This window comes from Carassius gibelio, chromosome A8 (genome assembly GCF_023724105.1).
Source record: "Carassius gibelio isolate Cgi1373 ecotype wild population from Czech Republic chromosome A8, carGib1.2-hapl.c, whole genome shotgun sequence".
NCBI lineage: Eukaryota > Metazoa > Chordata > Actinopteri > Cypriniformes > Cyprinidae > Carassius > Carassius gibelio.
Window position 1 is genome coordinate 15,818,068 of NC_068378.1, and position 17,743 is coordinate 15,835,810.

General features: G+C 39.3%; 2 protein-coding genes across 5 annotated transcripts in view; both read right to left on the reverse strand.

Moving 5' to 3' along the window:
• The window catches only part of rimkla (ribosomal modification protein rimK-like family member A), a 25,272-nt gene extending 21,728 nt beyond the window's left edge, over positions 1-3,544 (reverse strand). For 2 of the 3 annotated variants that reach the window (XM_052604198.1, XM_052604196.1), the window contains exon 1: positions 2,800-3,544. In XM_052604198.1, the coding sequence (XP_052460158.1) occupies positions 2,800-2,962 (163 nt within the window). In that variant the 5' untranslated portion in view covers positions 2,963-3,544. The remainder of the gene's footprint in view (positions 1-2,799) is intronic. The other variant, XM_052604197.1, reaches the window with a different exon arrangement.
• Positions 3,545-5,299: 1,755 nt separating this feature from the next.
• LOC128018573 (PR domain zinc finger protein 2-like) lies at positions 5,300-13,212 on the reverse strand. Of its 2 annotated transcripts, none has more exons than XM_052604162.1 (3): positions 13,119-13,212; positions 11,632-11,706; positions 5,300-11,478 (listed from the first exon to the last, which is right to left on the reverse strand). In XM_052604162.1, the coding sequence occupies exons 2-3, from the start codon at positions 11,648-11,650 to the stop codon at positions 7,019-7,021; spliced, it is 4,479 nt and encodes a 1,492-aa protein (XP_052460122.1). In that variant the 5' UTR covers positions 11,651-11,706; positions 13,119-13,212; the 3' UTR covers positions 5,300-7,018. The 2 variants fall into 2 exon arrangements, with proteins under 2 accessions (XP_052460122.1, XP_052460123.1); XM_052604163.1 differs by lacking the exon at positions 13,119-13,212 and adding an exon at positions 12,976-13,104.
• Positions 13,213-17,743: the final 4,531 nt, after the last annotated feature.

Genomic DNA, 17,743 nt, shown 5'->3' on the forward strand with positions numbered 1-17,743 from the left:
CTTGCAGTGCCTGTCAACAGGTTCACGAATGGATTTGCAACAATTTACATCAAAAAATATTTAGAAGTATTAAGTTTTGAATCCCCTAATCAGAAATCTCCATTTGGTCTGTAGACTCTGAAGTAATTGCCTGCTGCTATGATTGGCAAACTGTTGACAGCCTACATCCTTCATAGATGGACGCTCTTATGATTTAGGTTAAAAGTGAATAATAGAACATATCAGTACAAATTATCTATAATAACAGACAAAGCAATAGTGACCACATAATAAAAAAAACAGTTACTCACACTTGTGTGATGCGAAATTACTGTCGGATCCAACATAGTCGACTCCGCACAGTATCTTTTACTTTCAATCTTTCTGAAAATCCTGTGTTGAATTGTGCCTTGTTTGTAAACAAATCCAAAATGAAATGAAGTGACCAAAGGACCAAGTTCTTATTGACGTGGTCTGGAACTTCAACAACAATAAAGTTCATCCACTCTTTCCTAATGTTGGGATCAGATGGAAGGCAATGCAAATATTGTACTTTTCTACAGCTTGGCACTGCAAAGCATTTTGTTGTCTTCAGAGCCATCTGTATCATTTGGTTTCGGAGTAGACCTGTGTTTGTCTCTCTCGTTATTTACATACTACATGTACAAATTGGTGGGCGGGGCTAAACAGGCAGTGATGTAGAAGCAGGTGTTGATCTGTAGTGGTGAGTTTAGCCACATTATTACGTCATAAAGTGGCTCGTTTGACAACCATTTCATTTTGACAGACTTCAATATAAGCAGATTTTAGACCAAGACATTTTTACATTCTGAAACATACAGGATGTTTTAATAGTACAAGTAACCGCTTATGTGTCAAAAGATCAAGATAAAGGTTTTTGCCTTTTGATATGGCTGCATGTGCTGGTATTTAACTGCAATGTTTTTTCTGACACAAGAGATAATGATCAAGTGTTGACCTACACTGTTCCATGTGTCTAATATATTGATGATGTAACTCAGCAGAATGTCAGGATCTCTGGGGGTTCAAATCCCAAAGCTGACCAACTGTCAACCACCTCTTAATCAGACCAAGACAGGATCCGGGCCAGCAGATTAAACACAAGCACACAAATATGACATGCCAACAACCTGCACCAGTTGTGCTGCTCTCCAGGCAGCGGTCTACCTCTGCGTTAAAGTAGGTCAATATGGTTTTGGCCTGTCTCTCCTTTACTTATCTTGTCTCTTTGTGTCTTCCTGTTAGACTGGCTGTCCTTCATGTTGTTAAGTCACACTACTAAACTTAAAGCAGCTGATTCAAAGCAAAGCTGCATTGGTGCATAGCCACTCCCTTTACCTCAGGTCCATGCAAAATGTCCCAGTCCCCATCTGCCGCCCCTAAAAGAAATGCTGTCACCTCAAAGCAAAACAGCCCCACCCACAATGGCAACACTGGTGTGAATGATTCCGATCATTGTCTTAAGAAATATTTTGCAACTTGCTGTTAGTTGAATATTAAAGGAACAGTTAAGATGAAAATGAAAACATCATCATTTACTCGCCCTCGTGTTGTTCCAAACCCATATGTCTTGCTTCCAAAAAGGCGATAAGCAGAATGACCAACTCAGTCACCATTCACTTGAATTGCATGGGGGAAAAAAAGATGCAATTAAAGTGAATGGTGACTCAGGCAGCCAGCCTCAAACACTATGCTTAACATCTCATTTTGCAGGACACTGAAGAAAATCAGCTTGGAACAACATATGGGCAATTAAATTAAAGATGTTCTTTTTTTAAACTGTCAAATTATTTAATTTAAACGGCATGACCACCACAAATGTTTTCTTCATATTCCAGTGGGTTCTACACACTCCAAATTCACACACTAGATCTTAGTCACCTGAAATAATCGTTGGTATATAAACCACTGTTGTCTCATATGTTAAAGTGGTAAAGTAAATAAGGGGCTACAAAAACTAAACTGGTAAAACAAGATACATTTATCAATGACGAAGAGGATTCGATATAACGTAAGGTGTTTGTATCTTTTTGAGCATCCCAGAAACATTAGATAATATCTGTATCTTTAGTATGGCTACCAAACCGTGATGCTTTTACATTAAAAATCGTCTTAACGACGATACAAACTTCGTCCGACTGATTAAACGTTTTAAAAATCCTATTTCAGTCGAGGTTGACACGTGGCGAATCGATAATTTCGACGCAAGCTCTTTGTATGTGGAATCTCGCGCGAATGCGTCAAACATCTCAATTCAATCTACTGAACAAAATCCTGCGCATTGAATATAAATACCCCAAAAATCTAAAAGCTAAAAATCTAAAATTATCCCGTAACATCTTAATATAACAGGTCTTTGTGAACGTCGCGCCATCTGCGCTTGAGGCTTTATGTGTTGATAATGAACGCGCTCGCTCCGCACGCTCGTGACTGTGTCCCGCGCTCACATAGCTGCAACAATAAACACCGATATAAACACGTTCAAGTCAGTATTTTTATTATATATCGAATGTTCAATACAAGATAACGACAATTTCTCAACGATTTTAAACTACCTTTCATCTATCGGCTAGGCTATGGTGGCTTACTGGCTGAAAGTGGGTTAGGCGGTCACCCCACGCACATCTAACGTTGAACAAAACACGCTCACACGGTGATGTACATCCGCTCAAAGCAAGCGCGCTAACCATCCACACTGACCAGCTATTTAGCCAACTCAACAGTTTAAACAAACACAATTCCCGTGCTCGTACAGAAGAAATGTGTATGTGAATATATATGTCTGTGTGCGGTTTTTACCGAGCTGTCCATCCGTGATGGTCAGGACGATCTCATCCATGAGAAGATAGCGGAATTCAACATCGTCCTCGGCGCAGCGCTCCTTCAGAGCTCGCAGGATCTGGACCTGCGGGTACTCCTGGCTGATCCGCCGGTCTGTGATAAACCACACCCTGGAGCACATGTTTTAGAGCTCGAAGTGCAGAACTTCTGGTAGCTTGCAAGCAGAGACACGAAGCAGAAGCCACACAAAGAGCCGCGACACTCTTTATTTATTTATTTATTTATTTTTAATCCCAGGTAATTTAGTCCGGTTTTACCAGATGCGAAATTACGCAACAACACACCTAAAATCTATATTTAACGAACACGCGGTGAGAGGCTGCAGATTTGCCTCCCAAATAACCAAAAGATGATAACGCGCTCCCCCGCTGAGGGGCAACAGTAACTGGCCCCAACACGGGCTAACAAAAGCCTAGCTGCGGAATTCGGGCCTATCGCTTCCTACAATTTAGGCTTCAACGATAAAAACGAAAAAAATCGCTAATAAATGGAGAGCAGGCGGATGGGAGGCTGGATGTTGTTAAGAGAGATGCCCCTGCTGGTCCCCGGTGCTCGCGCTGCTCTCAGCTCTACGCCTCGGCTTTTCCAGCACGCGCTTTGCGTTTACAACTCTTTCCCTCGCGCTCATGCACGGCCCCCACCAGCCAATGAGCGAAAAGGGCTCGCACTCGCATCGGCCAATGGCAGGACAGAGTCCTCACCGCGAACCAATAAGAGACGAGAACAAGAGGAGGCTCGAGATGTCCGCAGGAGCAAATGGGGATGCTGGGGGAGAGTGAGGCAGGTCTCTGCAGGAAAGTAATGGGAGTTACCAGATCAGGGTGTTTTTAAACCATGATACCTGATTGGTTAACGTCATAGTGACGTTAAGTTTAGGGGTGGAGTTGGGTAAGGGGGGTCATTTAGATTGCATGATTTAAAACGCCCAGCAGTTTGGAAACACCCACAAGGTGATAAACGCCCACTTTTGCACTGCAGAAGTCTCGAGCAGAGGGGAAGGGTGACGTATGCGCGGATGCGCGCGCTCGCTCGCTCTCTCTGGTAAGCATTTTTTGTGTTGTGTGTAAGCGCGTGGCAGGAATTTCAGCAAGGGAGAGGGGAGGGAGACTCCAGGAGCGCGCACTGCCCCCGAACCGGTTCAGACCGGGCGCGGGGAGGTTTGGTTTAGTTTGGATACCAACGCCTCTCGCTCATGCTACGTGTTGAAACGGTTAAAACGTTTGAAGAAAAGAATCCCTCCATGCGTCTGCGAAGCGCATCCTTGCTCTTTTGTGTAGCTCGATCAGCTTAGTGTCGTGGCAAACACAATAACAAGAAAACACCGAAGATCCTTTTCTTGTCAAGGCAGATGTCGGATATAGATGGCTTGTCGGTCGTCAGTCTGGAAATATGAGTCAATGTACCACAATGCTTTGTTTAATTTCTTATGTGGGTTTAAGACCAAATACATCGACTCTGTACGTGATGCGTCAGTGATGCAGAACCTTTACCAGATCATAACATGACAAATGACCCACATCGGCTTTGTTTACACCCAGAGAGGCAAGGAGAAGAAGAGAAAACAGGCATCATAGATACAGATATTATCAAACTTGCAAGTAAATAAAGGAGCTTCAATCAAAACAGCCCTCTCTCATATGAATAGGTGTTCAATTCGTTGTGAAATGTGCTCAGTGAAGTTCACAGAAATAATAACGATGCAGTAGATCCTAATTTCAGCCTAAAGGACTGTTAGTCACACCCTTATCTCGACCGAACACGTCCATCAATCCCAGTGCCAAATTCCTTAACCAATCAGCTTTCAAGAAACATTTTCAGGGCGGAACCTTTATGGTGTGATTCTCATTAATTATTTCTTTTCTGTAGATAAACATGTTTTTATACAGTCTATGGTCGAAACAGACAACATACATTGTGCAGCCTGAATGATGTTTATAAAACTAAGACTACGTGCTTTAATATGATGGATTGTTTTTTACTTTTCCTCCAGCAAAAGCTTTGCAAACTGCATTACTTCTAAACAATGAAAACTAGAAGACACCAGTGATGTCAGCGACGGAGATGTTAATGTCGTTGTGATGCGATCGTAAGGCGAGTCAATGCTGCCATCCAGTGGTTATTATTAGTATAACATCAACACATGCTTTACATTACTGCCATATTGAAGCCTATTAGCATTACAAAATTATTACGTGAAATATTTATTAATACATATAACATGTATTATCCTAATATTCATTGTGTGTTTATGAGGCTTGTGAGGGCTGTTGAAATGCAACTGAAATGTCACTGAGATCCTTAACACTTGTGATGGGGGGGGGGGGTTATAGTATAAAAAAATATGTATTTTCTATGTTTATGATATAGTGTCTGTTGTTCAGATTGTTTGGCTTGTACTGTAATTTCTTTCTTGTGACATCATGCAATAAGGCAATGAAAACGAAACAGATTCATCAAATGAACTTTAAATCAGAGCAATTTATTCAATCATTCGAGAACAAGGTTTCTAAACTATACAGATTCAACTCAACCCTGGAGATGTTGAACATTATTTTACTAATTGCCAGACCACACACACATTTCACATTAAAGAAGCTTCTGATCCCCTTTAATCCTTAATTTTGTGTGGGGAGATGAACAGTGGATTGAATATGTACATTTTAGCAAAGTTACAAAAATTATTTTTCCGTATGCCTACAATATTTCAAAGATTTTTTTCCCCTCTCTCTCTGCCGAGTATTAAGCCACACCATCATGAAGGTGTAATGAAACTGCAGTGGAACCTCTATGTGTGATGGTTAATGACAAAATTTCTATCCTGAAGATAAGTTCTGATATTATTACTGTAAATGTCTCAAACGGGCATGCTTTGGTAACATTTTCAGTCACAGCATTCAATCAAAGTGTAAACAATTCAGTTGTTCGTATTAGCCTTTTCCCCGTTAACTTTTTTTAAAACATTGGACCTAATTTAAAAAAAGGATATCTAATTAAAAGTAAATATTATTCTGTAATATTTTTCCTAAACAATGCATCTTCATAATTATTTATAAATGATTGATCCTTTGAGGCCTTTTGCTTAATCTAAATACCATGTTTACCATCAGAATGCCACTTGGCAAGACACAAATGTGCAAACTCAAACTATTGAACAATCATAATTTTAAGCTACATTTCATCAGACCTGATGGCAAATGCTTTCTTATTTCGCAAATAAATATCTTCCCCAATGCTTCCCCAGCATGTGCATCAAAAATGAGACCAAATAAATATGATGTCTCATTTGACCACTAACCAAATATGTTTATATTACATAGGATGATTGCACAAAAAAGCATCAATGAGATTAATACAGACACTTTTGACAATTAGTCATGAATATTCCTTGTGAACAGGATACACTTTACTTCTGCTCCTTGAGGTGTAGATGTTGACAGGTATGACCCTTCTGTTTCCACTTCTGCTGCTTTTTTGTTATAGTGCAGAGTCTGATATATAAACACTCACGCTCAAACATGAAATCTCTGGCATGCATGAATAGTCAAGTCTGCATCTATACAACAAGTAAAACGCAACTAACACAGTCTACAAAAGTAGAAGTAAATTACCATTACAATAATACCTGTCCTTCAGTGATCCTCACTGAACACATTTTCTTTTCAACACAGAAAAATTACATTAATAAATAATTACTTGTAATGGGTTCATTGTATTGCAATGCTTTTAAACCAGGTAAATATAAACTAAAGCATAAAGTGCACAAGTTCAGGATTTAATGTAACGCACCTAAACCAGCATTTCAATGTCATTTGAAAACCCCAGGCAGGTGTGTTATAAAAGAGAATAGGAGCTAAATACAGATATCCAGGAATATCGCTCCTTGTATTCGCACATTAAAATTGTTCCAGACAGCAGTTGATATCTTGATGTGTAATGGGATTTCATAATGCTTAGAATGTATATTATAGCCTGCTGTGCTTGAGATTTAATGTTTTATTTAAATAAAAAAAAAAAAAAAATTTAAGAGCTTTCTTATTTTAGCCATCATTTTAAGTTTGTTTAAACGGTGTCCAATATTTAGATTGATCATATTTACCGATAACTGTTGTATTGAGGAGGTATTTTAAGAAAACAGACGGTCAACATCAATAATCATTTTTTGTTTATTTCACGAGTCTCATTTCTTGAGTTGAAGAACGACAGGGCGCATGATGATGTTGTCACTGTCTGTTGCTGTGGTGCTGGACTGCTGCACACTGCGAGTAATGGGTCCTCCTACTCTCTCTCTCAACCTCAGAGACAAACGGATATCTCTTCTGGGCTGTATCTTTATATCACCCACTCTCTGCTCCAATTTTCTTCCTAAGACATGTACTCGAACACCTGGCTCCTGAGAGTTTACCTGAGCAACAGGTGAGAGAACTATCTGTTTTGAAGCCAGCTGTGGCATAAAGCCACTCTTTGAAATAGGCTTGCTTTTTTTACTAGACTGAACCACAGATGTTGATAGGACTGTAGATCTTTTAAGCCTAAAATCATGTGTGGTCTCAACTGCTGCATTTTGCTTAATGATCTGATTCTTTGTTATTGTTTTTGGCCCGTGGTCTGACCCTTGTGGCTTTGCGCTCAAATTTGCAAGTTGTCTGCGAAGGCTCCCGTTGTTCTCCTGTGCTGAAACAATGCTGAGTGTGCTTTTTTTGGAGTTTCTACTGGTTGGTCTCATAGGGCAGCTAAAAGCTACGTGTTTCTTTAAACTGGCATTGTAAGTAAACTCTCTCCTACAGTGAGGACATGCAAAAATGCCCAGGTCATCCTGAGCAAAAGCCTTTCTTCCCCCAGCAGGTCTACCCCTTTGCACCAGCTGAGGTTTCTTCTTATTCAGGATACGCATTTTTATCTTAATTGGTGATTCGTGAAAGTTCAATTTTTTTGGTTGTCCATCCTTTTGAGAGAGATTCTGCTTACTATTAACAATCTTTGCAGGTGATAAGACCCCATTTTGCACTTTTGCAAACTGCTTAAGTGGTATAGGGTTCTTTTTAGGAGTGTATCGCTTCTTGTCACTAGCATTAGCACAAGCTAAGATGTGCTTGTGCAGTTCAGGCATGTTGTCAAAGCTCTTACCGCACTTGGTGCAACGAATGGCTGTGCTGAAGGTCTGAGGGATGTTGTGGGTGGTAAAGTTGGTGGCCGATGCTGCTGTTGTCCCAGTTGGTGTGCGATTGTGGTATGGAAAAGGAGGCGGTTTAAAACTTGGGTAATGTTGGTTAATGCCTAGACGTACAACTTGGCCTTTTGATTTGACTCCTCCTGATGCCATGATTTTTATTGTTGTGAACAGCTCCTGAGAACTGTTGTCCAAGGCATCCTTCTCTGCTTCTGAGGTTGTGTTGTCCGATTCTTGCTTAATTTCAGCGATTGGGAGGCCTGGATCAATCATGTCAGTTTTGGGACTGTTGTGGTTTTCAGGTCTTAACTTGCCATGCACTGCTTCGGTGTGTGAGGACTCTTGACCAGGATGGAGATCTCGCTGATGCTGTTCCAAGTTACAGAGAAAAGCAAATTCCTTGGAACATGTTTTACAAACATAAATTTTACCAATGCCATGATAACTGGATCGGTGCTCCAGCAATCCTGTGTCACTCTCAAACAACTGCACACAAAATTCACATTTAAAGGGCCACTCCTTTGAGTGCTCACCTACATGTTGACTAAGAATCTTCATGGACTGGAAAGACTGTTCACAAACATTGCACATGAAGTTCTTGCAAAAAGGATGCAAGGGAGATGATTCTTCTTCAGCTTTGTTTTCCTGCTTGGAAAAATCAGAGGACTGGACATTTTCTTGTCCATTCTCATTGCTCTCTGCCTCAACAACATTGGTGGAAGCAGTCAGAGTCAATGTACCATCTGTAGAACTTTTTGACTGCTCTGTAGATGCCAACTGTGTGGAGGTTTCAGGTAGTAGGGTGGTTTCAGGACTGAGAAATTGTGGCTCAGATGGGACATCAAGGTCTTGCTGTAATGCATCGCCAGAAATTTGATCTGAGAGACATTGAACCGAATTATGCTGGAGAGCTGGAAGAATATTTTCTGTAGATTGCACTGCAACTGTATACTCTATAACAACAGTGTTTGGAGGAAAAGCCAAAGACTTGACGTTGGACTGGTTAACAGGCAGAGATGGAGAAAATATCTGTGCATCAGAAGCTAACACAGAGTCGACAACCAATGTCCTTTGAGCTAGTTCACATACAGCAGGATCAGCAACCCAGTGAGAGCTTTGTAAATTTAGTGAAGGGACAGCATGTATAAGGGTTTCCAGACCTCCAGGAGCAGAGGACCCCCAGTCAGGGATTGTAACTTTTGAATCTCCCTGTGAAAGATCAGCACACTCTTCTACACACCCTGTGGGTGGTTCATTGTCAGATACCACGAAAGCTGAATGAAGAGTCTGAACGTCCTGAGTGGGTTCCACTGTGGGAGTCGAGAGAAAGGATACAAAAGTTGGAGGTGAAGGTGAACTCTGAGGTGAATGGACTGGGGTAGCTGTATGGATACTGACAGAAGCGAGCAATGGAGGGGTTGGACTGATTGAAGCAGGAGGAAGAGCCAACTCGAACAAAAACTTTTCAGGTTTTGGTGGACCTGCATCAGACACTGCCACGACTACAAGATTTGTTATGTCAGGGACGCTGAGGACACCTGCAGTAGCTGGACCTTCAACTGAAGGAATGTCTTCCCCACCATACTCATTCATAAGCACCTTCTGAAGCATACTAGAGTTAGGCTTACTCTTCCTTAAACCAGGCTGACTGAGGTAGACTCCAGGTAAGTCACAGTCTAAACTCTTTCCACTAATACTTAAGTCCAGAATGGACTCTGCTAAGGCATTGCTGCTCTCTCGCTTAACCACAGAATTTGAGAGGTCCAGTGGCTGTTGATTACAGGAGTTTCCACCAGTTCTTGATACAGAGCAGTCCAACGGTAAGATTGGTTCCTGGATTGGAGCTCCATCAGAGCTGTTACTGGGTGAATTCAAAGGCTCAGGTTCTTCATTGGCCAAGAGGCTCAACCCATGGCTCTCCAACTTTGACTTCCCGGCATTTGTCGAATCCTGATCTTGCTTTTTTATATTCACATCAGGGGTTTGCTGTGGTGAGCTGGGAGGGGAGGTTGTCCTTCTCTTAAATCTAGTTGTTGTTTCAGGTAAAACAGTTAGGGATATGGGAGGACCCAGTTTGTGGTCATCGGTAATCCGTGCAAATGCTGGTTTACTGCGATCCTGATTCTGAACAATCTGCTTGAGTTGAGGAGACAGATAGATTGTTTTTTCCTTGTGAAAGGCAACTGTCTCAATGCACTGAGGTAAATGAGCGTTGACCAGCGGAGCTCCAGATGTAGGGCACCGTGTCAAGGATGACAAGGAAGACGAGGAGGTACTCGAGATGGATTCAGACTCTAATTCCGTTTTTATTTGTGGGAGTAAAGGTGGGGTAGAAGTCCTACGTCTGGCTGAGGACTGCCCAGACAGGTCAGAGGTAAAACTGCTAGTACTGGTTTCTGATTTAAGAGCTTGTGCAATTTGAGCTGGACTTATTATAACAGCATTTAATCCTATCACAGCAGAACTGCCAGAGTTCATCTCAATCACCTCGCAGTTACTTATGGCACTTGTTGAGACAATTTTCCCATCTATGTAGAAACTGAGATTCTCTGAAATGTTACTGGAGATGTCAACCATGTACTCCCTTTCCTGATCAATGTCCTCTGCACACTGTGAGATAGCAGTATGGTTGTCTTGTGCCTTCTCAACAAGCTGCTGTCCTTCAGGTTCTTCAATGATTTTGACCTTCTTATAAACTCCTCTAGGAAGAAGATGATGCTCATGGACCCTGCGTTGATGTCTCCTTAGACTAGTATGAGACCTAAATGTTTTTTTGCAGTACTTGCAGACATATGAGGATTTGACATCACTGTTTTTATCATCCTTTTGTTCACCATCAGCTGCATTAGTACATTTGTTTGGCTCTGGGTTCTGTGATGTTGTTCTCAGAGGTTCAGCACTGTCAGGCATATTCTGACTGGCAGTGCAAGGGGCCCCTGTCAGATCATCTGTCTTCCTATATCTATTATCATGTCTTTTCTCATGCCTCCGACGACTAAACAATGTACTGAAATGTCTTCTGCAGTGACTGCATTTAAACCGTTGTGTGTGGCAGGTTGAAAGAGCATGTGTTTGTATGTGACGCTGTAGGCCTTGACAACTCGTAATCCTTCTCTCACAGTGAGGACAGGGTAATTCACCTTGGGGTTTACTACCCGGGTCAAGGTCACCCTTAGTACCATTTAAAGGTAACTCAGTCCCATAATCCTGTTCTATCATTCCAACATGCTCAGTCTCACTTGTCTGACAGGCTTGCTTTTGATTAGTTAGATTTTGGGACACAGGCTGGCTTGCATTCTGTTTGTCTTTGCAGTCCATCTTCACATCTGTTTCTCCTTTTATTCCTTTTTCTACCTCTCCCCCTTCTGGCTCCGAGGTGCTATGAAGTGCCATTTCATCTTGGGCATCTTGAACCTCGGGCTGCTGGAGAAAAACCTCTGATGGCATACTAGGCCTCTCCTCTTCCACAACTGAAACACATGAACATGCTCGGCACAATAAAGAATTTTAATTTGCTAAAAAAACAATAACTATATTAATATATCTACTATGTGCAATATTGTCAATCATATGTCTCATACATTTCTAAATGTACTAAATGAAGATAAACAATAATAACTTACTGTCATCTGATTTCCACATCTCTTAACTTCCCTCTCTAATGTTTCTTCTGGGGTATAAAAGAGGCCCCCTGTTGGCTGAGGGGAAAATAAATACAGTAATATTTCTTGACAATTTATATGATGTAATTTTAGAATTTAACACTCAAAGAAAATAATTACTTAAAATAACAAAGCATAAAGGATATATTTATTTAAATTACACAGTTTGTTTAGTAGAACTGTTTGTGTGCAAGATAATTAACCAATTGGGTGACAGAGAGTGCAGTTGCTGATTCATGGCATGCTGCAATGTCATCTTAAACTAACCAAACTCATACACATAATTGCAATATTACTTATTTTCATGTCTGAAAATTAGTAAACAAATGTTTATTAATTAATATTTACATGACATAATTATAATGTAAAAAATAATAATAAATAATTCTCCCAAGAATTCTGCCGTTCAACGAACAATAATGATAAATAATGCAAAAAGAAAAACATTTACATTTTATTGTGGAAACTGCTGATTGTAATATGGTTATTTATCAGTTTAACCCATGTAAATTATTGTGAAAGTCCATAATGAGGTTACATAGAAGTATTGATTTACGATTTGATTTGTGATCATGTTAAAGGATATAAAATGACAGGCAAAACATCCAACGTGTTTTAATTTGGTGTTACAACCTACCCCACACTGGAATAAACATTTGATGATTAAACACAAAAGAAAGTGAGCTCCTGTGTTTATTTGGAGTCCACCTGTAAGACTGTAAAGGTGTGGGTGGAGTCAGATAAACTTACCTAGCCTAATATTAAATCATCTCACTTTACAGACGTGTCTTAGGGTAACAGGGCGTTTTATCTGAGAATTTATCAACACAAATTTAGTAACAGGATCAGACACAACTCGTTGAATGCGATGCTCAATAAATAACGTAATGCACTCATAACTGCCGCATACCTGCTGTACATATGCGGAGAATCGATTTACCATGCAGCAGTTGTTTATAATATCAGGCATATTTAGATTTATAGGCTACATGTGCGCAAATAATTAACGCACTAACACAACATCAATACATGGTATAGGCTAATAGATTAAACTGTTTAAAACGGTAATAATCGCACAAAAATATCCACTGGACAGTCAGGGAGCACATGTTGCGGGTGTCTGACAGCCCTTTAAATAAGACAAACCCTGTTTGGCACTGTCGCTGAGCGCAGACGAGAAGGTCACTGGCAGAGACACACGACACGTTTCTCGTTAAAGTGCTTCGACCTCCATTTTGTTAGTGCTCCTATATATCGCTTTGATTTTACGACGTAATTACGTGCAAAAATAATAAAAATACATACATGGTTAGTCTCAGGGCTAACTCTCAAACAACATAAACGACTGACATCGCAAAGCTTCAGCGAGCCATTTTATGCCACATGGTTTTGATTTGGTATGACCTTTGGTCTCCGCATTAAATTGGCTATTCCTGTGAATTGCTTACCAGCTTTGTTGTGACGCTTCGCTGTTTGAGTCTGGTGGGCACGCGCAGGACGCTCGCTACTGCAGACTTCACTGATGACAAGGCGCATGTGCGAGATCTCATGCACCTGTATAGTTAAATGACATATTACACGTAAAGCACAGGGACAACAAATTTAAGATTTTCATGAGCTGCATGGACTCAGGGAAGATTTTTTATTGACTAGAGGTCTAGAAGTATATTTTGTTTGGAATACTGCTGTATGGTAAGGTCACTTAAGTGATAAGTTTGATAAATTTGCATGAAAACGAAACTTTAAAAAAAGTTTATATTCCCCCAAAGAAACAACAAACTCCTCAAGATTATCCAGTTATTGCATCTAAATGATTGTCATTAATACACGTTATTAATGTTTTAAGCATCTAAGGCTATATAATCACAAATGTATATATCCTATTTGTTTACAAAAAAATATTTGTATATAAATGTAAATAGTTTTATTTATTATAAATTATAAATAATGTACACAATAGGAAAACCTTTATGCGAATTGTGAAAATCATATTTTATGCAAATTGTGCAAATCAAAAATCATTTGCAGTAAATGCATTCCAAATTAGACAACACCCACGATTTGCTGTTTTCATCATCCATTCTGTCACATGACAAGCCTCACTGTAGAGAGAGACGATAGATTTCTGCAGAAACAAAGCACACTTCCAACTAAAAAAATGTTCTAAGAACGTTTTGCTAATGTTCTCGCTCTAAACGTCCAGTTACTTTTTATTATTTATTATATTTAGCTACTTCTTCTTCTTATTATTATCACTTATTTCTCCAAAACGGGTTTGTTCTGCTTATGAGAATGTTAAAGCAACATTCAATTTTAGCATTTTGGACACATTATAGGTGTATGTTCTCTGAAACCAGCACAAAAATGTTTCTAAAAAATCATTCCATTAACGATGAATAGCTAAATAGTTATGCATGTAATTAATAATAATATAATATAAATTATCCATGTTCTACTGTTTTAAGAACCTTAGTATAGACCATATAATTTTGAACGTACATTCTGTTACTGAGCGTATGTTCACAACTTTAAAAGAACATTGTCAGGACATTGGTCAAAGTTCTTAAAATGTGCCCTGCTTGGACTTCTATAACTTACTACCTCGATCCCTAATTTAAATGTAAAGCTATATTTATAAAGTTTATCAAATGAATATCAAAGGGGCACAGTGTTTTATTGCCAATATGTGTGTTCATGTTTGTGTAATATAGGCCTACCGGAAAACCACGGAAGAGGTTTGTGCTTGCTCTCATATATATATATATATATATATATATATATATATATATATATATATATATATATATAATATTTAGAAACAATGCCTTAAGGGTAAATATCAGGAATGTTTCGATGCAGTCTGTCCAGTTCCAAAACTTACTTTCCTGTAGTTATTACAAGTGACAACTAGAGGTCGCAGTGTCCCAATTTTTACTGAAAAGTGATGCATTAATCAAGAGCTCGTATTGTGTCTCCATAACTAGGGATATTCTTACTATATGTTTGAGAGGATATTTAGAGAGACATAAGAGAAGCCGCTGGATCACTTCTCAAACTGACATCTGATATGTGTGTGTTGGTGTATGTTTATGCATGTGATTGTTTCTGTCAACAAGTAGGACCCTGGGTCACATTTTTGTCTAAAGAGGAGTGAGATAAAAGTCTGCAGCAGGCCTGGCTCCAGATATGAGATGAAGGGTGGGCCAAGTGATATTCCTTAAGGGGTGTGGGGTAGTTGGGGGTATAACAAGAGTGGCGTTACATTAGCACTAGACTTGCTACAGTAGTTGGTGTTACACAGTGTTTGGTTATACACTGATTACATTACTTGCCCACCATGGCAGCCCCCATGTGGACTCAGGCATGAGTCTGCAGTAGGACTTTATTGTGAAATCAAAGGACCTATACAAGCACATGGGCCATCTGTGGAATGTATAGGCCTGCTTTTGGTATCTGTGGTCAGCAGGTTTCTGTTCTATTCAACCATCACCCTTGACAGAACTGTCACATTACTTTGCATTAATCTTCACCTACTCGTCCATCATCTGCGGGTTGTCCCACTCTTATTCCATCATCTGCCTTCCACCCTCAGACTCTCACCATCATACTAAATTGTATTTGTGTAAGAGTGAGCCATGCATATTCTCTCATGTTAATGAGCGAGATCATGCATGACCTCAACATCTATGGTTATGGATACTGTGTACTGAGCTTTTAAAAAAGCATCACAGTATCTGCCCTCTATCACTTGTATTTTATTTCATTGCTAAGAAGATTTTATTTCTTAACATATAAAAAATAAAAAAACTTTTTTAGTTTTTAGTTATTACAGAGTTAAACCAAATTATTAATCTATTATAGATACTGCTTATTTAAATACAACCCATTTGTGCAACATTTCTTTCAGCATTAATAGCAGGGAAATACTCCACAGTTTCAAAACAATTTCACAACAGTGAGAATCTGAGAACTAAGTGTTCACCATTTTCTCACTATTACCTGTGAGCACTAGCAATTACCCATAAGCCCAACATATTCTCATGAAACCTCATAATTACATCAACTCTTATAAATACTCACTTTTGAGGTTATGTCATCACTGACCATATGTATTTATTTGATAAGCCTGACTCAAAAATGTGTGGAATAAAGCAAGATATTTCTTGAATCTGTGAAACGTCAGTTTTCAGCCAGATTCCATCTGCATTTCCACTGAATTCCAACATAGAAGTGAAGCTGTGAGAAATCTTCTGTGCGGAAATACACAGCGCTGATTAATTTATAAGATAATGACTGCATCCGAGATCAGAACAGAGACCTGTAAGATCATGGTGGCACCAGGGGAATTGCAAAAATAACAACTGCTTCCAACTTTTTACAAAACTAGTTATCTTGGATTTTTAGTAAATGATCTCCAGAAAACCAAGAGGATGGCTTACAATGACTTGTAATTTGGTGTTTTATACAGTATATATAAATACAATTTACATAAATGAAGTGCTCTCCGTTAGATGCTATTGTCACACAATAAACATTGTGGTGTGGGGTTTTATGTGTAGGTTGCTAAAGGATTTGTCTCAAACAAACAGTTCTTGCTCAGCAAGAGCAAAAATGTAATTTCCCATTATTTCTTTTATAACAATTTAAATAATGCGCTGAAAAGCCAGACATGAACATAGAACAATCTACAGGACTCATATCATTGCGGTAGATATGTTTGTGCCATCTACTGACCATTGCCACACACACACACACACACAGACGTACTATACAATGGGCACTTCTAAACTGCCATTAATGTCACACAATACATGTCCCGTCTACATGGCACAAAGGACTGCTTAACAAAAGAGAGGGAGTGAGACTTACATATCACTGAACACCAGATGTGAACTAAACAGCCTCCATCCTGACACCCACCCAACACACACATACACATCCACACACACCCAGCTCAGCTGTCCAGTAAATTCAAATGTCAGCCTGGCTCCTGACATCAGCTTCTCGTGTATTGTACATTTAGATGGCATTTAACCCCACCAACCCCCACCCACCACATGTATGTAGTACCCTTTCATCTGAATGATTACGTTCACACACACACATGTTCAATTTACACATTCACACACGAAGTGAAGATTGTAAAGATGGAGCCTTTTTTTTTTTCTCTGGAGAAATTTCTGAGAACCAGATAATGAAAAAGCTCCATTTAACTCCATTGATGTTTATTTTTAACTCATTACAGTTTAGGAGAATTAACTTTGATACAGTGATTTTTCTCTACTATAGGGAAATGAGATCCTCACAATAACCATGAAACAAATATATATTTTATATAAATATTTTATTAACATTTATTTGTGATTTTTACAGAAGCCGCAGAGAGGAATGAGACAAGATAATGTAAAAAATAAAATAAAATAAAATATACATGATTAAAGATTAAGTGTAGTGTTTATAGTTTAGCATGCATTTATACGTCTGTGTTTGTGTTAGCAGGACTTCATAGGATTGTCATAGGGGTTTGTGTTCCCTATTTTCTGCAGGCATTTATTCAGTCTACCTAATCTGCTTATAAACCTGTGATGTCACTGAGATTATATTTTTACACTTTGCTAAACTGTGTGTATATTTGCTTTTCAGTGTGTGTGCATATCCAGACATTTTTCTTGTGTTCTGGCACTTCTGGGTCTCCTGTGTGTTCATGGGAGTGTACATAAAGGCTTTTACTGGTCAGGAAGTGCCCTTCTCACTAGAAATGTAGAAATCATTGTATCACAAACAAACTGTTATAAAGCTCAGACTGTGAGCAGGACGTCAGAGTGGGACTCACACTAAAAGAGTCCATTGTTCATACCTAGAGAGAGAGAGAGAGAGAGTAACAACTACTACTGCCTAAAACCACATTCAGCCTCATACATGCTCACTAACAAAAACACACACGCAGAAATGGCTTTAATCATGTACGTGTTTAGAGGGCTTTCAATTAATAAAGAGAGAATGAGATATTTATAGATATTTTTAAAAATAATTTTTGTAAATTATCAATGCTGGAGGACTAATCTCAAGAGCA